The sequence below is a fragment of the Salminus brasiliensis genome, chromosome 7 (genome assembly GCF_030463535.1).
Source record: "Salminus brasiliensis chromosome 7, fSalBra1.hap2, whole genome shotgun sequence".
NCBI lineage: Eukaryota > Metazoa > Chordata > Actinopteri > Characiformes > Bryconidae > Salminus > Salminus brasiliensis.
The window spans coordinates 25,065,668-25,090,706 of record NC_132884.1 but is presented as its reverse complement, the minus strand read 5'-3'; the positions used below and the strand labels follow the sequence as shown (position 1 = coordinate 25,090,706).

The 25,039-nt window shown below is 43.2% G+C and overlaps 1 protein-coding gene across 7 annotated transcripts in view; it reads right to left on the bottom strand.

Annotated features, from left to right (window-relative positions):
- Nucleotides 1-739: 739 nt before the first annotated feature.
- The window catches only part of mast2 (microtubule associated serine/threonine kinase 2), a 151,007-nt gene continuing 126,707 nt past the window's right edge, over nucleotides 740-25,039 (bottom strand). For 4 of the 7 annotated variants that reach the window (XM_072684307.1, XM_072684311.1, XM_072684313.1 and 1 more), the window contains 24 exons: nucleotides 24,425-24,445; nucleotides 22,996-23,074; nucleotides 22,170-22,324; nucleotides 17,134-17,209; nucleotides 16,506-16,715; nucleotides 14,257-14,358; nucleotides 13,165-13,297; nucleotides 12,937-13,004; nucleotides 12,661-12,764; nucleotides 12,305-12,513; nucleotides 11,769-11,907; nucleotides 11,261-11,393; nucleotides 11,009-11,174; nucleotides 10,738-10,839; nucleotides 10,329-10,451; nucleotides 10,096-10,205; nucleotides 9,811-9,965; nucleotides 8,517-8,791; nucleotides 8,184-8,396; nucleotides 7,805-8,031; nucleotides 7,560-7,682; nucleotides 7,322-7,458; nucleotides 7,020-7,207; nucleotides 740-6,266 (listed from right to left, as the gene is read on the bottom strand). In XM_072684307.1, coding sequence (XP_072540408.1) covers nucleotides 4,300-6,266; nucleotides 7,020-7,207; nucleotides 7,322-7,458; nucleotides 7,560-7,682; nucleotides 7,805-8,031; nucleotides 8,184-8,396; nucleotides 8,517-8,791; nucleotides 9,811-9,965; nucleotides 10,096-10,205; nucleotides 10,329-10,451; nucleotides 10,738-10,839; nucleotides 11,009-11,174; nucleotides 11,261-11,393; nucleotides 11,769-11,907; nucleotides 12,305-12,513; nucleotides 12,661-12,764; nucleotides 12,937-13,004; nucleotides 13,165-13,297; nucleotides 14,257-14,358; nucleotides 16,506-16,715; nucleotides 17,134-17,209; nucleotides 22,170-22,324; nucleotides 22,996-23,074; nucleotides 24,425-24,445 — 5,215 coding nt within the window. In that variant the 3' untranslated portion in view covers nucleotides 740-4,299. The remainder of the gene's footprint in view (nucleotides 6,267-7,019; nucleotides 7,208-7,321; nucleotides 7,459-7,559; nucleotides 7,683-7,804; nucleotides 8,032-8,183; nucleotides 8,397-8,516; nucleotides 8,792-9,810; nucleotides 9,966-10,095; nucleotides 10,206-10,328; nucleotides 10,452-10,737; nucleotides 10,840-11,008; nucleotides 11,175-11,260; nucleotides 11,394-11,768; nucleotides 11,908-12,304; nucleotides 12,514-12,660; nucleotides 12,765-12,936; nucleotides 13,005-13,164; nucleotides 13,298-14,256; nucleotides 14,359-16,505; nucleotides 16,716-17,133; nucleotides 17,210-22,169; nucleotides 22,325-22,995; nucleotides 23,075-24,424; nucleotides 24,446-25,039) is intronic. The other 3 variants (XM_072684308.1, XM_072684309.1, XM_072684310.1) reach the window with 3 other exon arrangements.

Sequence of the window (25,039 nt, the reverse complement as noted above, 5' to 3'; positions counted from 1 at the left end):
AAAGCTTGCTGTCATAACTGATTAAGATCTATATTTGACTTACTGCACCTTTAGAACACTGCCAAGCTAAGAAATGCTTTAGAAATGTCTAACTAGTACATGCTTTTATTACCTCTATACCTATTGTCAAGATGTTCCAGTAGAAGCCTCAGTTAACCTTAACTAGTCTTTACTAAAACTAGAAAATAGGACCACATCAACCCGGTTCTATCAGCACTGCATTGGCCTCCAGTTCAATTCTGTATTGATTATAAAATTCTACTACTGACATACAAAACCCTACACTGCCTTAAAAGATTCTTTGAGCGATGCCAGTGAAGAACCACTTTTGCGTCCATACAGAACCATATTTCTAATAGAGATGTATAGTGTGTGTGTGTGTGTGTGTGTGTGTGTGTGTGTGTTTTACATTCACACACCAATTTCACGTTTCTTAACCTCAGGTCCTGGAGGCACTCTGCAGTGCATGAACATGAACCAATCAGCTCATTAGCAAGCCCCTTCAGAGTAGCAGGGGGTATGTTAAAGCACTAAAAGGGCAGGGTGCCTCCAGGACCACGGCGTGTATGGCAGCACACAGATGGACAACCATCATCTTCCAAGAGTTTAAAACAGATTCGCTGTGCACATTCCCAGCATTTAATCAAGATAACTAAATTCTACACGTGACAATCTGAAGTTGGCCATGATGATCTAGTGAGGCTGGTGAACGCACATATAAAAACAGCAGGACTTCTGATTTCCTTAGAAAAAAAAACCTTTATTGTTCATAAGGAAGGAGTTACAACAAACATGCGTCTTTACCACAATAGAAAATAAAAAGATATTGCACTGGTTTAACTAGCAGTTCTTTTTTCCTTAGCCCATTTACGCTTATTCATTACTGTACAGCCTCCGTGCAGCTCAGCCCAAGAGCACAAACACAGCGTACACACAGAGAACATGAGATATCTAGTGTGGACCCCACCATATCCTGGAGAAGTCCCTCAGGAGCACCTGTTCTGTCCAGTCATGATCCCATATCATTGAGTGTAGTGAGAGAGGCAGCAGTCTTTTTACTGTTATCAGCTCTATCCCACTGCACACTGTACACATTCTAAACAGCGTTTAGGAGTTAACATATGAGGGGCAAAGGGGGGCTGGTAGGAGTGAGTGGTTATGAGTGTAGTCACTGATCTCCAGCAACAGTAAGTAAACGGATATGCGTGTATTCGCTTAGTGGTTTCCTGTCGCGTACAAGACTCTCCTAAGGGGGGAGGGGGGCGCAAGTGTTTGCCAAGTTCACGTTGGAAAAGCTATCCCACCAGCAGCGCGTGTGTGTGTGTGTGTCTGTGTGTGTGTTTTTTTATGGCACGTAGCTGCAACACCTGGCTTGGCTTTAACGACGTGAATGGCTACCTCCGGATTAGGGATTTTTTTTTTTTACTACATCCTAACAAACAGCCCTCAGTCATCAGTCATAATCATCATATATGAGCATGAACAAGAGTGCCATTACCACCCAGTCTTTAAACACCCATCTTTTCAAGTGTTAATGTGTTTAGTGCACCAACACCTTAGAGAAAACATCTAGCTTGAGCAAACTGGCTTGTACATTATAGTAATGGAGTATAATTAGAATACTTTAACCACAGGCTATGAACTATAATGCAGACCATTTGCACTGACAACGCTGTGTTTCTGGTCATTCACACCTCTAAGGCGACGTGGCCCATTGGACAGGCTTCTTAGTAATACACACGGACTCAGCAGTGACCTGCCACACAGACCTGCACGCACACCAAAAACAGACCATAGTTTTTTTTTTCTCTCTTCCCCCTTCAAATCAGGCTTTACGCAACTCCTCCTCAGTCTAGTCAAGCTGAATTTCGATTTAGGACTCAGAGCCCACTATACAGAGCTTACAGACAGGGATACTGTAGCTTTTGGTGCTGTTTGTAGGGAGTCAGTCTTTACTAAGCTATGGACTGAAACAGAGCCACTTCGGTGCAAGACAGATAAGCGTCCTTTACAATCTACTCCTCCACACTACTTCAAATCTAGCTATACATACAGAACGCCACCTCTGACAAGAGGATACAATCAAAATGTGAGATCTGCGCAGTGTTAATCTTACTTCTTACTCGGTGCCCACGTTACACTGTAATTCACAAGCTGAACGGTGATGTTCAACGTCAGGAGTCAAGCTTCAGGCTCAAAAGGCGATCAACAGCTTTCCGTTCCTTTATGATTTTAAAACGCTAAAATGTGCAAGACACCATTCACATTTCATATAGACAGAACATTTATGAATGCATCTCATAACTGTACATACCGCCAGTGACCTGCAGCAGCCACTGGGAGTCACACGGGAGTCTAGAAAAGCAAAGAAACTGGAATCTATTAAGTTGGGCTTTTAGGAGGCATGAAAGTGTGTTGCTTTCAAGACTGGTTTAGTCCAAGACCTCCAGACCACACAGCAATATCCCTGTTTGAAACTGGACCATCTAGGAGTCTTCACTAACCAATGAGTAGCATTAGAAACAAACAGGAACACAAAAACAAACAAACAAAAAACCAATGCCATTCATTTGCTGTTCAAGAGTCCAAATCAGCACAGATGACAAGAGGGGCGAAACAAGACCGAGCTCAAGCTTCCACAGGCATCTACACTGTCATTAAACGCAAGGTGGTGAGAACATATTAAGGTACAGTAGCTACAGAACACATCAACAAGTAACAAGGGGTTTACACGATTGGTCAAACCCCTCAAGACCCCAACAAGGCGGGGATCTGATTGGACTGTATTTTATTAGTATTTCATATTCATATTATAGTATGTAAAAAGGGACTGTGCAAATACATCTTCTGCGCCTGCTTTTCACAAAAACAAAAAAGGCTAAATTCGACAGGGCTAATATGGCAAAGACAGGGCACTAATCGAAGACTTCCCAATGCCACTGGTTATAAAACACCAAACAGAACTTTAAATATTCATTTATATAAGCACACGCGCACACATACATTCACACACACGCTCACTCACTGTCTAACATTCACTTATTAACAAGCATGTACAAGTCTTCTAACCTTAAAAGATTAGTGGCAAATATACAGAAAGAACACAGCAAGTTGGTCCAGATATTAAAAATAAGAACATTTTAGTTGTTATTGATAAAAAAAAAAAGAAAGCAAGAGAGCAGGGGCTAGAAATAAAAACTATAAAACCAATTTCTAATCTGGAACACTTTCTAGTTCCTCACAACAGCGAGTCAGGAGCGTGAGTGCCAGCGTTAAAGTCAGACGTAGCCACCACATTCCATTACCACCACTCCATCACATACATTCCCCTCTACATCAGGCACGTCCAAATGCCCAGTTACTCAACTATCACTAATTACAGACAGAAACTGCTAAAGAATTTGCCACAGATTTGTATGCGGGGCTACAACTAGACAGCTTTACGTGATAGACCAAGAACTCACAAGATGAGGAAAATGAAAGTTCACATCGAATCTTATTCTGACCTCAGAAAGCTTCTGCTTTGAACAGTTTGCATTCTTGTTTGTTTTAAGGGAGAACAACTTTACAGGTGAAATTACAAGATGCAAAATGGGGTTTGTTTTGTCCACTATTCTACCACACAACAAGCTTTTTTTTGTGTATCACTACGACTCAAATGTGCAGCGTTCCAGGCTCATAAATTAAGACATGCAGTATATTCAGTACCTAAAGATTGAGAACTGGCGTAAGAGAGACTAATGGAAAATGTCGTTTGGTTTCCAGCCAACTATTGTAGGGTGCTACAATATTTAAGTTGATGTGTTTATACAAATTGCTAAGCATACGCTACTTTTATTGCTGAGATACATCTTACCCTCCTAAGAACGAACAGTGGAGGGATGTTAAAAGTGAGTTTTTCTGAAGTGTGTTAAGGCACAACTAGAACTACAACAGGACAAGCAGAGAGCCTAATCATCTTGTGGAGAGGTACTGAATGTGGCAGTTTGACTCTTTTCTTTTATCTGTTTATTTCTAGCCCCATATTTTCCTTTTTTGGCCAACAAACGTGAACTTAATAAAATCAATGTTGAGAAAAGGTGTAAAGGGAAAAAATAAAAGCGATAAAGCCCATGTTAATGTTAGAATCACACAGTATAGAACAATCCAAGACTCCTTTGCCTGCATCTTCCTCTATCACCTCTTTCCTCATGGTTAGTGTGGACTGAGAGTATGTATTTTCTATTCTGTACACATGCAAGCTTTGAGAGTTGCGCAAAGTTTTACTAATTGTCGTTTTTCCCCGGTTTTCCATGGTTGCTACGTCTTCTTGCTGGATTTGTCTTGTGGTGTGGAGGAGCTGGGTTTGCTCTGGCTCTGAGACTGTGCTTCAGGTCCAGGCCTCAGGGGGGCACTGCTGCGTGGAGTTCCTGGCCTGTCCTGCTGCTCTCCTGCAGTTTGGGATAAGTCTTTCGGGGTAGAGGGTTTCTTAGAAGCTCCTGAAAGCTCCACAGGCCTTTGAGAAGTGGAAGGTGGCTCAGATTTGGTGGCTGGCTGTCTAGAAGGCAATTCCGGCACTCTCCCTGTTTGGGAGGCCGAAGCTACAAATGGAAAAGACGTATCAGGTGAATCAGAACGGTCCAAACGAGGCTCTTTGCTTTTTGAGTGAGCTTCTGCCGGGGGTCTAGTCTCCTTGCTCCTCTCATGGGCTTCTTTGGTCCCTGGTATATTGAGTTTCACTGGGCCCAGCACACTCTTGGCCACTGTGGCCAGCTGAGAAACCACTTTATCCACTCCGCTCTCCGTGGGTGTGGAGGAGGAGGAGGACGTCGCAGCGGCTACAGCAGCGGCAGCAGCTGCTGCTTGTCTCCGATTGTCTGCCTCCTTCATCTCCTTTGTAATGCCTCCAGTTGGTGTAGTAGACACTGGGGACTCCCTGGTCACTGCTGGCACTGTGCTGGACTCCTGCTTGCTGCTCATTTTGGCCCTGGGCTCAACACTTTTGGAGGTCCTCCGGTCTAGAGGGGGTACTGTGGGTTTCAGAAAGGGGTCTTTGCTGACTGTGGTGAACGCACTGCCAGGAGTGGAAAAGGGGCTAATCAGAGGGCTGGACTGAGGAGTGTTAGTTTTAGCACTGAACAAAGACTCGAGGATTCTTCCCCCTCTCCCACTGGAATCTTCTGCTAGTGCTGAGGTAGAGGCAGGAGTGGGAGCAGATATAGGGGTCTGGCTGAGTTTCTGCTCAGAGGATTTGGCTTCTGCCTGAGGTTGTGCCAGAGATGTAGTTGGTGTTTGTTGGGCCTGTAGTCCTTGGCTGAGCTGAGGAGAGCCTGGCTGAGCTACTGTGGAAGGAGTCACAGACAGAGTGGGTAGAGCAGCAGGCCCCATCCTGATAGCATGAGGCGATCCCATCACAGTCGTGGGCCGAAGCACGTGGCTAGGAGGGACGAAAGTTGTCCTGCGTCCTTCCTGGCTATCTTCCGACCCCTCGTCTGTCTCATCCTCAGACGAATCCACCTCATGGATGGCGTCCTGTTTCTGCAGAGATTCGCGGCGTTCTGCTCGATCTTGCCTGATAGCAGACAACTTGTCCTTCAGCTTGCTCTTACCAGGCGCCAACCCCAGAGAGCCCGTCCCAGAGTCAGGGCCTTCCTGTCTGCTCAGCTTGCGGGCAGAGTGCTTCTGCAGGCTGCCCTTCTCGGCTGGAGACACCCTCCCACCCAACAGGGTCTCACTAGCGGACTCCTGCAGGCTCTGCAAGCTGGGGTCCCGCTGAAGCATCTCCTTCTTAAACTCTGAGTGAGAGATGTCCAGGCTGTGCTTGCGGTTGGCTCCCACAGGCAGCTTCTTATCTCCTGCAGAGGAGGGAGAGGGGGATGAAGAGGAGGAAGAGAGAGAGGCTGCTAGCTTCTCGGCCGACTGCACACGTTTGAGGAGGGGAGAGCGAGGGGGGTCTGCGCTCTTCGGCCGGGCGATCTGCCGCACCAATGGAGGAGAGGAGTGAAGCTTGACGGGAAAAGACTGGCCGATGGAGGAGCTGACCAGAGCGTGGCTGGGCAGGGGTGAAGGGGAACGCTGGGGGGAGGTACTCTGAGGTGTGGGGGAAGGTGTGCGGGCCAAAGGCGAAAGGGGGATGTTGCCAGCAGACTTGCGTCGAGGGGAGCGGTACTGGCGTTGTAGCTTCGGGGCCAAGCCATGCAGGGAGCTGGGGCGGATCTGGCCAGAGCTGGCAGGAGAGTTTGGAACACTAGAGCTGGGAGAACTGCTCTGAGAGGAATTTCCACCAACTGGAAAAACAGAAGAAAGCACAAACAAGCTTATAGCCAAGGTTTACATTGGAGTAACATTTTATGAAGACCATTAAAGTTTCACAACAATAGCTGTTGCTTCTAGCAATGGCCATGATATTAAAGGATACATAAAAATTCTAAAATGATCCTAGAAAACATCCCTAAAAAAGTGAAACCAAAAAGGTTGAATAGTTAACATGTATTAATCTGAATAATGTACTAGTTATTGTATTAACAACATGAGCAGCATCATTAACTAGCCCATAAACAGCTGGACCATTTGAGCATGAATCAGCTGGACTCCAGCCCCTGTTGCCCACCCCTGATCTACAGCGTTGGCCCAATCTTTGTCACACTGATAGACTGGGAGCCCCAGAGAGCACAAGCGGCCTCCATCTTTCTGGGTGGGTAGGATTATGCTTCCTCTCCACCAATCACTCTGCATAATGCTAGCCAGGGCTAACCAAACTGGTGTAGCTGATGCTGTTGCATTAGTGACCGTTTAAAAAGATAAAGGTAGCTTGCTTCATGAGTGTGCGCCAACTTTCACCCTCCCAGCACTGGTAGCATCATGTTATAGAGGCAGTAACTGGATGTGACTAAAACTAGGATAACATTAAATAAAAATAATAATAATACTAATAATAAAAATTAAAAAAAAAACACCACCCCCAGGTAGTCCCAATGCAGTTACCAAAAATTATGTGTTAACATTGATAAGTGATCTATTAGCATATCCTAAGTTTTTACCAGAGTGAGCTGAATCTGGCGTAGAGCGGTAGCCCTGTGTAGGGGAGCGAGGGGACATGTGCGTAGGGGAGCCAGGGACACTCTCACCCGACGACACAGAACGATTTAGGGATGACAGACTGCGACTGGTGTGAAGGAGGGATGCCTGCTTAGTGATCTTCCGGAATAGAGAGTTCCTCTTCTTACTGCTGAAACACACCAACACAAACACCAACACATAAACATACACATTTCCAACCATTTACAAAAACAAAAGCAATACTAACTACTAAAGAATTAATAGAAAAAGTAACAAACTTTACCTGTCCTGTCCCTCTTTGGTCTTGGTCTTCTTGTTGCGTCGGGCCATTTTAGACTTGTGGCTTGTTTTGCGGGCAGGACCCACTTTAATGGATGTGTTCTCAAATGGTGTAGCAGAAATGGACACTTTAATACCACTCTGTATGGAGGGGGTTAAAAAATGCATATTTTAGACGCATTATCTCTAAAACAAGGATGACGTAAGTGTAAGAAAGTGTGTAAGCGTCTCTGAAAATGAACCTTGAGAATGAGCTCCACAACTTCAGTGTGTACGAGCCCATGGACTGGCTCTCCATTAACGTGCGTGATGAGATCTCCCTCTCTCAGACCAGCCTCATGAGCTGGCCCTCCCTCCTCCACATGCTGGATGAAAACATCACAAATACACACTGCATATTAGCCACATGATATGTATGAGTAATGTGAACCTTTAGTATTTTGCTGCATATTCCTTTTTATGCACATCCACTTATTCACCAACTCACCCAGACCATGTGGTGCACAGTGTAGATATCTGTGTCTCCCATATAGACTCGGATGGCCCGTAGGGTGAAGCCATATTTCTTGCCTGCTCGGTGGATAACAATAGCGGGTTTAACACTGCAGACAGCAGGGGAAAGGTCCCGGCTAGGCGAGGAGTCCCGTGACGAGGGGTTGGAGGAGAGAGAGTGAGGAGACATAGGGCTGGCCAGAGGAGATGCACCATGGTGGTCTGAAGCAGAGGTGATAAGTAATGGGGGAAGAAAAACAATTAGAACTTTAACTAGAAACCGTGGTTTACTACTTTTCCCCAGTGGTGCAAATCAATGTCAGCAAAATAGCCTTTATATGCTGAAATACTTTGGTCCATTAAGATTTACTGACCTGCAGGGATCATGAGCGAAAGCGTGGTGGCAGAGGCTGACTTTATGACCTTATTGAGGGGCCGAGACGTGTGTTTCTCTGTGTCCCCTGACAGCAGTCTGTGACGGGCTCTGCGGGCAGCCAGGTCACTGATGGCCTTTGGAGTGGAGTTATCTGATCCATCAGTACTGCAGCGAGGAGAGCCTCGATCCCCTACATCTCCAGAACTACCAGCTACGCACATAAACAAGAACATAATGTATATTCCATATTAGTGGTGTGCCATTTTGCGCAGTTGTACAATTGTTGCAAACAGCAAGAGAATGGAGGCAAGAGCTTAACAAGTGCACTAACGTGTGAGTGTGGCTCGGCTGGAGGTGGACCCAGGTGTGGTTGGAGACTCATCCAGTTTGAGCTCCCTCTCCACAGGCAGTTCTGGGATAGCAGAGGGCAGCTCTTCACTGCGTGGTCCCCTGACTGGAGTCTTCCGCGCCCCTTCCTCCTCGCTGGAGATGGCAAAGCGAGGCATCTCGATGATGGCTGAGCAGCAGCGGCGCCGCACGGTCAGGGGAGGGCTGGAGTCACTCTCGGTGTGTGAAGACTCAGACACAGACAGACGTTTACGCAGTCTGGGGGTACACATACATATGACATTTCAACATTAATGTGACATATTCTAAATTACATTTGCACACTGTGCATCACTTGGGTGCTAATCAAGAATAGCATTGTAACTAATTATCAGTTGTGCTAGCTAGACTATTGTACCGTTTGAATGCATGAATGCATCTCTCCTGTCAAAAATAATTAAAAGTCTACAGCCCTGTACAGTGTGAATCTCCCACCACCTCAAATGGTTACATCAATTCACTATCAGCACAGCAGGGCAGCAATCTCAGCTTATACCATATCACTCTCGATGCAACTACAATGTACTGCAATGTTTCAGGATAACCTGGCCTACCATATAAACATTAAAGAGCATTACATACATCGCTTTTATTTTATTTTTTTAGCAAAACATGTTTTTTTGTTTTTAAATGTGTCAAATAATGGGTTACACTGCTGTTCCTGCAATGGACTAAGGTTTGGTTCCCCAGCTGGTAAACCCGACCATGCTGCACCAAAAAGAGTCCTTAAGCAAGACTCCTAACGATACATACACCTACCTATGCAACACGTTAATTCAACACCACACGTTCCGGATTTTTGTTAATTCAACACCAAGGAGCATTTCAACCTTAAAATAACAGCTTCCAAACTACTGTGATGCTCCACTCATCTGTCATAGGGAGAAAAGTGTCTATACTGTTGGTACTCTAGGCTGCTAACTTAACTGGAAACATTATGTATGTATGGTGAAGTGGGCAAGACAATGCTCACAAGCACTGTGTAATGCGGTATGTCATATCCATGTAAAATTCTGTACTATTACTCTTTATATTCGTCTGTAGAGTAGAATGCTGGTTCTGCATCTCTTAAAAGTCCAGAAATGCATTAAAGCGTGTGCTTCTTTAGTGGTGGGTCAAAGCCCAAATTCCACCTTCTGACTGTAGGGGAAGGAGCAAGAAGTCCCAATTCTCTTTAAACCTTCACTGTAGTCTTAAATAGTAATAAGCAACAATTGAGGATCAAGAGGAGTACGTACATCTCAGGTGAGCCCACCAGCCAGCTGCGGTCACGAGACTTCAGACCACTAAGGCTGTCGATGCGCTCAGCACCCTCCTCACTCAGACTGCGTTTGGTGGGGGGAGGGGTGCGCTTCTCTTCATGTAGGGTCAGACGCTCCATACTGCTGTACACCTGAACATAACACACAATAGACACTCCATCAGGCCCTGAGGAGCATCTCTACATTTTTACAGGTAGCCCAACAGGAGGAGCGATAGAAAAAAAGTAAAATGGTTTATGTGGTACGGTAGGGTGTTTGTACCTTGTTGAATCGCGGAGAGCACGAAGAGAACTGGCGCATCTCTACATGCTCATCATCGTTCGTGTCCTCCTCTTCATCAGAGTCCAGGTGGTGATACCTATCCGAGCGAGCTGGGAAAAAAAATAATTAAATAAAAAAGATCTGTGAGTGAGCTTAAGAGAAAGATGAAAGAAAAGCAGTCTTTTCCCCACAAGCTGTTCTTGTGGAAAGTGACATCACGACTGAAGGCTTACTGTCAAAGTAGCTGGTATCATCTTCAGACTCAAGCTGAGGAATAAACTCAGCTTTCTGTCTCAGAAGACTGTTCCAGTCCAAATCAGTGAAGAACCTGTGCTGCTTCACCTCAAACGCACTCCCTGGAGAGGAAGAGAGAGAGAGATTATGTTCAATTAGTAGCTTTAGGCATTCTCTCTCCTTCTGTCTATTACTGTTGCTCAGTCATTCTTCAAATCATTTCCCCCTCACAGCAAAAGAACAAAAGCAGTGAAGTACATCAAAAGGAACCAGAGACACAGAACATGTCAAAGTCAAAGTTTCCTACGGATTCCCAACAAAAGTAAACATAATACAACTCTTTACAACCGAAGGAAAGTGGTTAGAGAAGAAGTACAGTTTTTTTGTATGGTGTGCATATGTGTGTACCTGTTCCTAATCGCTCGAGTGGATTTTGTCGTAGCAGTTTGGAAATGAGGTCTTGAGCATCTGGAGGTAGAGCTTCATCTTCCTCAGGCCAGATTATCTCATCTAAAGCAAATGGAAAACAAAAGAAAAAGAGGCAAATAAACATATCGGATAAATCAGACCAAGGGAGGTGCATGAAATGTGCCAAATTAAAATTTATCAATAATACATTACACAGCGAGTAGGAAATATAGTAGAGCTACAAGTAGATGCTTTTCTTTCTTCTACTTACCACTGATAACTTGTCCAAACAGCTCTTCGGGGGTATCTCCAAAGAAAGGAGCACAGCCTACCAAAAACTCGTACAGGATGACGCCCATGGCCCACCAGTCCACAGGCTTCCCATAACCTTGCCTGAGGATCACCTCTGGGGCAATGTATTCAGGGGTACCACACACCTGATAGGCAGACAAAATGAGAAAGAAGGTTAGGGAAAGGCCAGATGAGGGCACATATGAACACATGCCAGGCTGGACACTCATACCTGTTTGTCTAGAAACTCGCGGGCATCTTTCTCAATGTGTCCTTCATATAGGTTGGTTGTGAGACTCATGAGGCCAATCTTTGATAGACCAAAGTCTGTCAGTTTGATGTGTCCCATGGATGTGATGAGAAGGCTGAAATTGTAAACCAAAGACAAATGTTTATTGATATACTGTAGTATTAAAAGAGATTATGGTTTGTTTATTTCATGTCGGTTTGTCTGAGTCTGTGAGCCGCCAAAGAAACTTCTCAAATCATTACAGGCAACAAACTGAAATGTGAAAATCCCTGTATGTGTCTGTATGAGAGAGAGAGAGAGAGAGAGAGAGAGAGAGAGAGAGAGAGAGAGAGAGAGAGAGAGAGAGAGAGAGAGAGAGAGAGAGAGAGAGAGAGAGAGAGAGAGAGAGAGAGAGAGAGAGAGAGAGAGAGAGAGAGAGAGAGAGAGAGAGAGAGAGAGAGAGAGAGAGAGAGAGAGAGAGAGAGAGAGAGAGAGAGTTAGGTGGGCTTACTTGTCTGGTTTGAGGTCTCTGTGCACAATACCATAATTGTGCAGATACTCCAGTGCCAGAACAGTCTCAGCAAAGTACATGCGTGCCATATCCACTGGCAGAGCTCCGATGTGCTTTAGTAGAGTGGCACAGTCCCCACCTCAACACAGAATGATAATCAAGGTTTAAGACAGGATACATCAACTACAGTTTAAAGGTTATGATTCACTTAAGATTATGGTATAAGTGTTATTTTATATTCACAATAAGAACGTGGACACTTATTTAATTATACACCATAAACTAGAAATGCAAATTTAATATCTTCAGCTAGACTGTGCAGTACAATAGATACAGCTAATGTACAGCTCTGTTCATAATATAATGACAGCATCCTAACTTTCTATTAATTATTTCAAACCCGTGAAACTGAATGGAATTAGTGTTAGTTCTACATTTCCCTGCAATAAAACTGATTAAACCATGATTTAGACCTCTTGAACGGTAACATACAGTATGTTCACTACAATGTGCATTTGCATTCACAAGTGTCCTACCTTCTACATACTCCATCACCATGCAGAGATGTCTACGTGTCTCAAAGGAGCAAAACATGCTGACAACAAAGGGGTTCTCAGCAAAAGTGAGGATGTCCCTCTCCACAAAGGCTTGCTGGATCTGGTTTCTCAGGATCAAGTTCTGCTTGTTGATCTTCTTCATGGCAAAACGCTGGCGGGTCTCTTTGTGTCTCACCAAAAACACAGCCCTAAAGGAAGCAAACAGTATTGCATATATAGCCATATTACTTCACTACTTTTTTTCTGGTGCTCATTTTTGGTGGCTGATTTTGCTTTACACTTTCACACTGGGTTTAATAAAGTCGAGTAAAACAAGTAATTCAAGAGCACCTTACCCATATGCTCCATTACTGATAAGTTTGACAGTCTCAAAGTCCTCTTCTCTTGGAGTTTTGGTTTTGGGCTGAGGCTGAGGCGGCTGTACTGTAGCACCACGACTCTGAAGAAAAGCAGATACCCTCCAGTCACTCAGAAAACCCATACACAGTATTCCCTAATTCTATAATTTGCTGAATTTGCACTTCACTTTTTCTGACTTGTGTCAGTTTATCTGCGTCTTCAAGAACAAAAAACTGTGAAACATTGAACTGGGCTATTTCAGGTTTATTCACCTCTGATGAGTCCTCTGTTTCAGGTGTTTCTGGATTTCCGCTGTCATAACTGCTCAGCTGGGCCATTTCTGTGCACAGAAAAGAGAACAGGACAGGAATTGCAGATGTTTAAACCATTAATACTCAAGAGAGTGCAGAGAACTTGTGGCAGTGTGCTAGCGATGTTAACTGACTAACAAAAATATTACACAGTTCCCTTTTCTAAGATCTGATGAAAAAGGGTCCTACCCTCCAGAGGGTCCCTAGTAAGGCCCAGCTGGCTGATGATGTAGCGGGGAATGTCTGATTTAATGCCTTGGCCTTCCTTAGCATGGCCCTCTGCAGCCTCCAGCAAGTGGTAGAACTCCTCTGGATCAAACTCCTATAGGAAAAAGATGCTCAAGTTAACAGAAGCTCAATTTATTTCAGAATATTTTTTAAAAACACCCAAATTATGTTGTGTGCTTATCTCTCATCATGAAGCTGAAATGAAGCACAACCCCTTTTACCATGGCTGCAGAAATTCAAGTAAAGTGCATGGCTCCCAGAGTCTTAACATTAGAACTTTCAATAGCCCTTTGGTCCTATCATGAAGGTGTCCTTTCTGGCTTAATGAATGGCCAGAATGGCACAAAAGGCTAAGAGGGTTATAGTTTATAAAGACTATCAGTAAGAAAAAAATATTTTCACTGTAGCCATTTTTTGTTTTAACTATCAGGTTGGTTACACCATTAAACGTGAATCATTTGTTTTATGCTGGAGGAGCACAGCTAAACAGCTGCTGTGGCTTCATTAGGGAGGAGCCATTCTGCATGCTGTCACATTGCTGACTACACCTGATTACTCTAAATACACAAGTGAGCCGGGCCACAGAGCCTTGTCCCACACACAGAGCGTGTGTGAATATTCCCTCACTCACACACCCATATGCATGCTTGCACTGTGGAATAAACACAACTCTCACATCGATCATTCCAGACCATCAAATAAGAAGAGAGGTCCCTGGCAAATACTGAATATTACAGCAATAATGGTAAGCACAATAGAAGCACTAATGACAAAGTAGATGTGCCTTAGATTTGATTGGATAACCCACGAACTGTGACCAGAACACAATCTCGAGTAATACTGCTTTACATACAGACAAATCAATAATAACATTGGACACAGAGTGCGTGTTTGCTTTGGTTCACTAGGCCATTTTGCTTCTGGGAGATTTTTCACTGCGAGTGTGCTGTGGTCTCCTCCTTTGCTTTATAAGCTACAGCAAAACAGGCAGAGCTCAGAACAAATAACAAGAAGGTTAACAAAGAGCCTGGAAGCCTGAAGACGGCCTCTTACCAGACACTCCAGCAGCCGAGCAGGCCGAGCGATGATGATCATTAGTTTCTTCACGAGCTGGGTGACAAAAGTCACCTCCACACTCTCTGAGCGTTCATGGGCCTGGGGGGACAAACAAACAAACAAACAAACAAAAAAAACATAGCCCTGTTATAGATATCTTCTCATGAAGAAATAATCACTGACATTTTTGGAATTTTTTTCAAATATGTTGAACATGATGAAATAAGCTGCATCAGATCAGGCTATTCTGATGTGGGACAATCTGGGCTTTTTGGAATACCTACAAAGCATGAGAATTCCAAAGCAACCTACTGTTCAAAATGCGAGTGGATGGACAGTGAAGGAGAGGAAACGGGAGTTGATGAAAAGGCACAGGGGGATGTGTAATAGAGTGGTCTGCTTGGTTAATAAACAGCGGCTGGACTGAGGCTAATAGAGCTGTCTACAGCTGACAACACTCTACCCTCCAGGGTATTTCTAATCATCTTCTGAATAATTTATACAGGTAATGAAACCTGCAAAGAAACACACATACACACAGACATCCACATACACACAACAGTCTGATGGATAGATATGGTATATGCAGTTCACTAGACGATAGAGGATACTGGAGCAGGAGAGAGAGCAAGAGAAAAGAGAGATAAAATTGCCTGGCTTGCACTCTGCCCTAGGGTATATGAGGTCAGGAGCAAATTCCCAGGATTCATCAGAGGCCAGGCGTCATGGTCAGAGGACTGGCCGTGGAAACTAGATTGGTTCTTGTGGTTTTGAATGATGAGACTGTTGGACAGCGATTGGTCATTTAAAAATAAATAGACATCAATGGCCTTGGGGCATTTTCACCTGACCTTTCCATCCAGCCTGTCTGCTGAATAAAAGACATGGCAATGGAAAAATGACGTTGCATCAGTTCAGTTCAATTTTTGATTCATTCATGCAGTGAACAAAAACTAAAGCAATGGTAATGCCACTCTAGCAAATGTAAAATCACGAATACAGTATGTAATGGATATGGCCACTGTAAAACAGTGTGAAGTACAATAATAATAAAAAAAAAACGTTTATGGTTAATTGGCCAACTAGCCTTGAATAAACATATATAATAAAGCATACTTTAATTATATTTTAGTTTTTTTAAATAATGTGTTTCATGCACATATTGCACCAAAATGAGCAGGATATCAGCAGTACATAATGGTAAAACTCCATAAATGCAGCTATCCGTGCTATCCGAGTCCACGCACCCAAACACCTTGGTCTTCACAAAACGGCAAACGAACTGTAAGGTCCTCGCTGTGTCCGATCATGCTCCATTCCCACCGTTCCAGAACGTGCTGAAGCACCTCTTCTTCTTCCAAACGCCTCTGCCACGAGACGCGTGCCATCCTTCACACGGGACAGAGCCAAAGTGCGCTTTCCGGCACACACCTGCTGAAGAGGCGATTTATACAGTCGCCTCGCTCTAGCCCACCTGTCACGCTGAAACCCCCAATCCAAACCAGCCAATTAGCCTGTGCTGGGTGATGTCATCCTCGCTCCCTTGAATGCCAAGACGGTGCGTCCGATAGTGTGTTCATGAGTGTACGAGGCTCATGCGGTGTTAGCATTCCACTGGTGAATCGAGCGTATTTGCTTCTGACAGGCAACGGTGATGGGGTGGTTAGATAGCCAACCAAAAGAGGGGAAAGCCTGACCCCATCTCTCCTCCTCCTCTCTCTCTCTCTCTCTCCATTTCAATCGCTCAGCTAGACATACTCTCTCGCCTAAACATGCTCCCGCTCTCTCCATGCTATAGCCTTCCTTCTGGATGTCTGAGGGAGTCATTCGTCACCAACGGTGGTAACTGAAGTGTGAAATTAAAATCAGGGAGGTGCTTCCCCCATTTCTAACCACATACACACACGCATACACACACACACGATTTAGAGGGATCTGAATGATACCACAGGGAGCCGTAAAGCTGGTTAAGCCTCCTGTGACTGAGCTAATCAAGACATCAGCAGCCTGCCTCACTGACTGACCTACGACAGGTGACCATAGCACCGCTGGCCTAATAGCCCTAACAGACATGACTGTCCTGTTGTGATGACCTCACTGTGCTCACAGAGAAACAGAAAGTGAGGTGGTGTGAGGGGATCACAATCCTTAGAGCCCAAACCTTATGAAGTGTTAGGGATCCCTAATGAAGGATTTTTTTTCCCCACTTTGGGAATTCAAGCCATCATATGTGCTCTTGTACTTACATCCTGCAGCAGTTTCTCCAGGTTCTCCTGCAGCTCATAGAAGTAGCGGGAGGTGATAAGCCCCTCACGCGACTTGTCCAGGCAGTCTCGGGACAGCTCAATGACCTGGTGGTGGATGAAGCTCAGGACCCCGTCGGCCAGAGGCATGACTTTCTCTGGAGCAGAGGAAGACATGAACTCGGCCAGACGCTCTTCCATCTGAGCTGTGGCCTGTAGGGAGAAACAGAGAAACAGGTGATGCTCAGGGGAATTCATTACTTTGTGCAGATAGGAAAGCTACACAGGGCTAATTCAAGCTGGTTCGAACATTCCAGTGGTTATTTAAAGAGTCTCTGGGTGGAAAATGAATCTTGTTTTTCACTTTTTTTTTATTATTATTATTTATTTATTTTTATTTTTTTTCTTTCATATTTTATATTTAAATCTGGCAGTTGTTCTTTATATGAAATGGTCGAAAATGACTTGATGGCAATGATGGAGTATTTTTCTGGACTTTTATTAAAAGTAAGTTAATGTACAGTTGTTCATTCTGGAGATACAAGGTTTTATCTTGACGGCGAAAATAAATAAATAGTTATAACTGTAGTTACAGATAAAATACAGCTGTTGCTCTCTGGTCGTAGCTCACCTTTGGGAAACGTTCTTTGTAGACGTGGTTCATCATGACAATCTCATGGTCAAAGGATATGGGAGAGCGACCAGGGCTGAAATATAAAACAAAAATAAAATAAATAAACAAACAAACAAATAAATGAGGCTTAAGGAATGGATTCACCTAATGAACCAGAACAGCATAATAACTTTTTTTTTTTTTTTTGACAATGCCTGCATTGAACCTGCCAAAATCACAGGATACATGGTGCTATTTATGCAAACGCCTGTATGTATGACAGGTGAAAATTAATCAAGGGCTTCTTGTCTGCAGGAATATTCTGCATACCATGGCTTATTACCACAGTGTTCTCAAAGTAATGTATGATTTTTACATTACTTTTAAGGGCAAAAATGTAAGAACTACAATATGGGTCCAAATGTTTGTGGACACCCCCTTAAATGGATGCATTCAGCTACTTTAAGTTGCACCCATTGCTGACACAGACACAGCTTGCTTAGTCCCTGTAGAGAAGCACCAATAAAATCGGACTCTCTTGAGCAGATAAACATGAACCTGTTGGCACCATGCCTAATGCCAGATGCTATATCCAATACTTTTGGGATGAGTTGAGATGAGGTGAATTGATCATCCAACTTTGCTGAATGCAATCAAATTCTTACAGCAATGCTCCAAAATCTAGTAGAACTCTTTCCTGGACATTGGAACAGGATTTTTAACTTGAATAACTTAAGAACAAACAATAAACAAGCAGTTGTCCCAATACTGTTTGTCCATATAACGTATTTACTTTATATAGTATATATAACGTATATACTGTATCAGGTAACCAAAATATTGTAAAAATTCACATAACCAAAAAATCTTTTGGCCTAAAAGTGCTTAAATCATGCCAATAGTTTGAGCGCCGACATCACAACAAAGAGGTAAAAAGTGTGGGGTCACCACTACTCCTAAGCTAGCCTCTGAAAGCTGCTTTCAGATTTTGAAAAGAAAAGTACAAGATCTAAACCAACTGCAAAAGGAAAAGGCTCATTTATTAAAATAAATAAATAAACAAAAATCTATGTGTCGGCAAGTGATTGATGGGCAATGCATGAGTAACTGATAGCCCACCACGAATGCTGGCAACAGCGAGCTGGGGGTGTGCAGGGGTTTGTCTGTGAGTCACCCTGGCCAACTGGAGAGAAACTGGTCATGTGACCGTAGGGATGAGGTAATGCCTTTAGTCATCCATCGACAGCCTGCCTGCTCTATTACCAACCCTAATTGAATGAGAACACACTCAGAGCGCCGCATTAGGTCAACCTCAAGGGTGCCGTTTCTCACCACACCAAAATAGAAACGTAAACACAAACACACACACACAGGCTATTGTCTACAGGTGTGTCGTAACGGCAGGAATGTCAACTTGAAAACTGTGTAAAAAGAACTGCAATCAAACTCAGGCTGCAGTAAGAAAAGGTTAAGTCTGACAGAGATTGATTCATTGCCAAGGGGTGCTGCATTAACAATCACATTGAGAGCATTTCTCTAGCTGAGAGAAAAAGAGAGATGTGTGTGTGTGTGTGTGAGCCCTTGTGTGAGTCTGAGACACAAAATGAGAGAGAAAATGTCTTGGAGCAATTTTCCTGGTTATTAAATAAAGAATTCAGTGTGAGAAGGATCAGTGTGCTGCTCCTGCGGAGGAATAACAGCCACAGATGATAATTAGGAAATGTAATTATTTTCTCTAATGGAAGCAGAAAAACGACCTTGCTGTTAAAAAATTGTTCATTTCTTTGAGAAATGACCTTGAAAGAGATTCTCATTACAGTTTCAGGCAAAATACGATTTTGATTTGATCTGCTGGATGTGTAAAATGGGGAGTTCTTATCTTTAATCTACATGTAGGGAGAGAACAAAGAGGGCATGGTCAGTCTTTACCAGCCTTCACTAGACAAAGAACTGTGCGCGCGCACGTGTGACTGTTATGATTGAGTATGTGCAACAGACAGAAAGACAGAGGGCAAGAAGAGGACAGAAGGAAAAGGGGGAATTAGGCAACCAACTGCCTCTGACCGAATGGATAGTCTACACAAACACATAAAAGCCTGCATATGGTCGCTGTCCAATGAAAAACCTGCATTTCCAAAATGGTGACTGTACAGGAGAAGGAAAAAAAAAATGTTCTTAACTCAGAATGGAAAATAAGAGTTCATCCAAGTTAGACAACAGAGAATCCTAAAACATGCCAAAAATGGAGATACGTGGTTTTCATTGGACAGCAGATTTATAGTTTATACTATATGTACTATATAAACACCACACATGAACCAGTTGAGGAACTGAACCGAATCCAATTTTCAAACACTATGTTCAGAGCCAATTCAGAAAGAAAAGGGGAATAAAATAATCTATTCGACCAGATAAAAGGTTAGTTTCTATACACAACATTCCTCCACTGCAATGGAATTCAAACGGCAGTTCCAACCCCATGCACTTTGAATAAAACTGCATTGCAGATACTTTCACCAGGCTTGCTTACAGAACTGCCAACTGCCAGGCTGATTTTCAGGCATTTTCAGGCTTTGTTAGTCACGCAAGCACTGAGAATATGACTGTTAGCGTTTAGCAGGGATCGCTTCATTACAGCAAGATTTCACAGAAAGACGGCTGTAACCTGCACACTTGGCACATCCATGATGGATGATGCCCTATATGTTGGGCTTCTAAAGGTCTGTGAACAAGTGACACATTTTGTTGATTTTCTAAGCTAAAAAGTATGTGAACAAATCCTTTACAGCAAACAAACCTGAATATAAAGAATGAAAGGCTGTGCTTCTGACTGTTTACCTGCATGGACTCATGTTTTCATCTACTGCTTGACTACACATTTGCTATTATTCTCTTATAATACAGTATTTTTAGTTTTGTCTTCCAAGAGAATCCAAGAGAACATCTCTAAGATGTGATAGAACAGGAGAAAAACTGTCTGAAGTCAACATGGACCTCTCAAAGAAATGCTTTCGAAATCTTGCGGAATCCATGCCACAAAGAACTGAGGCTGTGGCTGACGTGTGCCCCATGTGTTTTTGATTTTCCAAGAAAAAAATACACTATGTCCAAATGTTTGTGGACACCCTGTCTGATGAATACATTCAGAGACTTTAATTTGCACTCACTGCTGACACAGATGTGCAAATGAACACTCACAGTTTGTCTAGTCCCTATAGAGAAGTATTGACAATAAAACAGGATTAGCAGATAAACATGAACCCTTAGGAGTAGGAGGGTATAAAGTGCCCCAGCCTTGAGCTGTGGAACTGTGTTCTCTGGAATGATGGTGCTCCATTTAATACTTTTGGGAAGAGTTGGCGAGTTGGGGATGAGGTGGGGTGGAGATCATCCAACATCCTGACCTCACTAACACCCCAATGGGGTCCCAATACTTTTGTCCATATAGTGCAAGTTCACATCCTCTACAGAGAATGCACTCCTTCTTAATCTAAATCATAATTACAGTTTATTTGCTTAACATGTTTGGGGTGAAATTTTTTTTTTTTAAATATGACGCGCCTCATGTGGAAGATAAATAGCACATTAAATCCAATCTGTTAAATTCCAAAGATTTATAGGAATTGTGCACTAAAACATGCAAAAATTTTGAGCTTGTGTTGTGTATGTTAATGTATAAATATATAAGCACAAGCAATGGAGAGATTACAACAATAAGGAAAAGACGAAGAGGAGTCCTCAAGCACTGTATGAAAAAGCACCACTGTCAATTCGCTCTGCATGTCTGCTAACCAAGGCCAAGAAATTAGCATATGATTGCTCCGTTTCCTCGCTTCTAATTAACCGTGGTAGGCTGTGCCCTCTCTTTCAGAACGAGCGATGAAGAGTTCTAGAAGGGCATAATCGGTAAAACGTGGTAATAGCTAGTCTACTGTGCTCATCTATTATTTATGGATCTAATAATTCTGATGTGTAGAACCCCCACTGAGTGCATACAGACAGAGCTGGAGTGAAGGCCACGGTTTCCTGAATAAGTCATCTTAACCTAAAACAGGGAGGGGTAAAGACAAAGAGAGAGGGCGAGAGGAAATACAACATATGGATGGGTATGGCTGAGGGAGGCTCAGGAGGGAAGCTGTCTTTGGTCTAGATTAACAGGTTAAAGGAGGAAGACAGTGTGCAAAGTGAGAACAGAAGAATGAAGACATGTCAGTCAGAAGGACAGAGAAGCTGAATAACATCTCTTTTGCCAAAGGAAAAGGCCTTATCGGGAGTGATTTCTGTCAGGTGAATGTCAAAGCCAAAGTGTTTGGCCTTAACCAGTAAGAAAGACTGGGGGCAAAGCAGTCACATTTTCTGAGTAAAGAGTGTTGCGTGCTTTGGGCCACGTTCACATTACAGAGATGTCTACATCAATTTTTCTTTTGCATAAATGTGACACAGACCTGATTCTTAAGAGGAATGTATGAACGCAACCAAACCAACCCTTTGCAGGTAAGATTGGACAGCAATGGAAACAATGAGATTTCCAGAGGCTTCCAGAAGATGACTGGTTTCTCTATGTCCAGTCTATGCTGGATGGATCTAGTCTGCAGATTTTGGGGGCAGCCAGAGTCAACAGTTGGGAGAGAAAATTAATGGAGAAAAAAAAATTGTGAAGGGGTGTAGACAACCGTTTAGCCACCAAATGCGGTTTTGGAGAAGTGGAGTTGTATGACCCAAACATAACTGATTTCTCCAACAGCTACAGAATACAGAGATCCATAATTAATCAAGTTTAAGGCAGGTGCATAACTATGACCCTCACAGAATTACCACTGATCTGATATGTATCGGGTGTTTGACCATTATCAGCACTTCCCAGCTTCTTGTGGCATGGTCAGTGCCCACCTTTCAAATTTGTGGTTATTAGTGGTCCTTTTTTGACAGACAGGATAGGTTGGGGTTACTGTACATTTACAAAGTCCACCAACACCAACTATATCCATCAACTATATATAACATGGCTGGACAATGTTAGTATTGTGTGCATGTGTGTGTTGTATGTGTCTGACCTGAGGCTGCGAGAGCGGGGCCGCATGGCTGGCGATCTCCTGCCCTCCTCGTCAGTGATGCTCTCAGAGCTGAAGTGCTTGGTGAGGAAGTGCAGCTCGTCTGCAGTGGGCTGGAAAGGCAGCTGGTGCAGCTTCTCCTGGGATGAACATGATGACTGTGAGAAGCAGAGAGGGAGGGATTACAAGGGCAGAAGGCACAGCATAAGCTGCGGCAACTGTCACTCAGATCAGCAGAAGATGTTGGGCGATAGCGCTTAAGGCGAACGGGCTATTAAGCCAGCAAAATGACTACGAGACTCCAATGCACAGCCAGGTTCGAAGATATCATTTTGAGTCATCAATTTTTTTTGTTTGCTAAGCAAATTTTGTATTTTAATAGTTGTCCAATTAGTTTTTTCTGTTCTTTTTTTAAATTTTAGCAAAAGTCTCAAAGTTGGAGACACATAGAAGTAGAAGGGAATATTGAGCAGATTTGCCAAGACTCTAAGAAGAGTTTTGTAAGCATCATAAATCCTTTCAGATTTGGGGATTGCAGACACCAGCAGCATGAGAATCTGAGCTCTTTTGAAGAAAGCGTGTCAATACGAGGCCACTGGCGCTTCTTTGGGCCAAAGAAAGCAGCTTTGAAGCCGGAGGTTATCCCACTGCAGGTCAATGGGATAAACCATGAGGGAAAGGACTGGTGCAGAGATCAAATGCAACAGCAATACATTTGTCTGAGGGCTATTTTACCATTTGGGAGACAAACAGGCAGGGGGACGTACATACACACTCACAGTATCACTTAAACGTATGCAAACTCACTTAAACACACATTTGTACTTACCGAGACTGTTGAGCTGGGTGTGTTGGTGCCATAACCCGAAGATGGCAGTGAGGCGAGGGACCACCGACGGCCATCCGTCCTTTAAACGAACAAGAGCAGAAAGAGAATGTGAGCTTGAACAAAATAAATACAAAACAAAATCCAAAATTAAATAAATAAAGAGAAATTCTAAGAATCAGTCTCAGATCTTTCATGATTTCCTTGTTGATATCAAAACAAACATAAAGCCACTCGCTCTGCTGGGTTGATCTGACTGGCTTAGCGCAAGATGACAACAGACAAAGAAACACATGCATGCACACACAGGGGTGCACACAAATGATGTGATATGGCTTAAAGAGCACAATGAAGAGTGATGGAAACATGCTTAATAATGTGCAAACATGCGCATATTAAAATCATGAATAATTAAAAAATGATGCAGACAGTCAGACACCCATATTTAGCTAACTCTAAAAGTTCAAACTTTAAGAATCACTTTACATTGCACAATATAGCGTTTTAGCATCGTAATGTGGACATGTGCAACAGTCACAGCGCAGACATGCAACCTCACATAAGACAAATTTAAATATAAAATTTTGCTTGATGCAAAAGGAAGCTGTGCACTGTTCTCATTTTCTACTTCTGCCAGTATCATTTATTTTACTCCAATTTTGGATACACGTGGAGCGCATTATTAATATCATGACTTGCTGAACATTTTTTATTTAAAAAAATCACACACAATGCTCCCGATGCTACGTCACCGGGCAACTAACGCACTCTGAGGAAAGCACCGTGTACCCGGCTGTGATGCGTCGGCCAGCAGATGCCAGTACTGCACTGGAGTGATGTGGGGTGATGTTGGGAGACAGTGCCATCTACCCACCCTTGAGAGAGCAAGGTCAATTGAGCTCTCTCGAGGCCCTGGCTGCCGACGGCCAACAGCGTGACCGGGATTCTAAACAGTGTCCTTTTGGTCATAGTGACAGCACCATATTCTGCTGGACCACTCTGAGCCTTTGGACATTAACCTCTGGTGAAAACTTCTGTATTTATTATTAGCTCAATATAGATCACAGAAAAATATATATCGCAATGTTCGTTTGTTCCAATACAGTGCAGCCTTACTTCATATATCAACAATGACCCAGTAAACAGACCATTTACAGGTAGCTTAGTCAGTACATTCATAATCAACCTTGGAATAAGGAATTTAATTCCAAAGAAATTACAAGGGTAATCATTACTTCAATTACATACCCACTACCCCTGGAATTTGCACTCATTGTGTAATGCAAAATTAAGAATAACAAGTCCAATTAAGTCCAATTTCAATCCAAATCTATAAGATTGGTCTGACTGCCTGGCTTAATGATATGATGTACAATGCTTTGGATTGACAGGGATGCTGGGAAAAGACACAAAGTGATGTGAAAGAAGGTACCTGTCAGCCCTGTGCCCATGACTGTGTGGGAGAGAGGACAGGAATAACAAGACATGCTTGTTGGTGTGTTTGAACATGTCTTTTCATTGAAAGCAACAAATATTTTCCAACTTCTCAAATGGCACAACAAAGCTGAAACTTAAGCTCTTCAGCTAGCCAGAAGGCCATTTCTTGGTATCTCTATCATCCATTAGATGGCGCTGGTGACTCACTGACTGCAGAATAAGGCTTGGTGCAAAGTGTGGTGTTCTCTTTCCATCTGCATGAAATCATCCTTTCTGTCTGTCCACTTCTTATGTTAATTCATTATCATCCTGTCTGCAGCTTAGAGCAGATTCACTCATTAGCATCTGCCTTGTCATTATTCAGACTTACAGAAGGAGATGGAGAAAATTACAGTTTTAAAGTCATTAAAGTAATTTAACAAGCTGCGATTAACGACCTGCAGACGAGACACTAAGGCTGGTAGTTAGAAGCCTGAAATCACTTCCATTTGTAGAAAATATGTGGAACTGCACATACATATTATTAAAGTCTGAAAAGGAACATTCGAGTCATGTTTTTACCAATAATAACCATAATATAGTTGGCTCAGGCTGAAAGCAGACTCAGTCT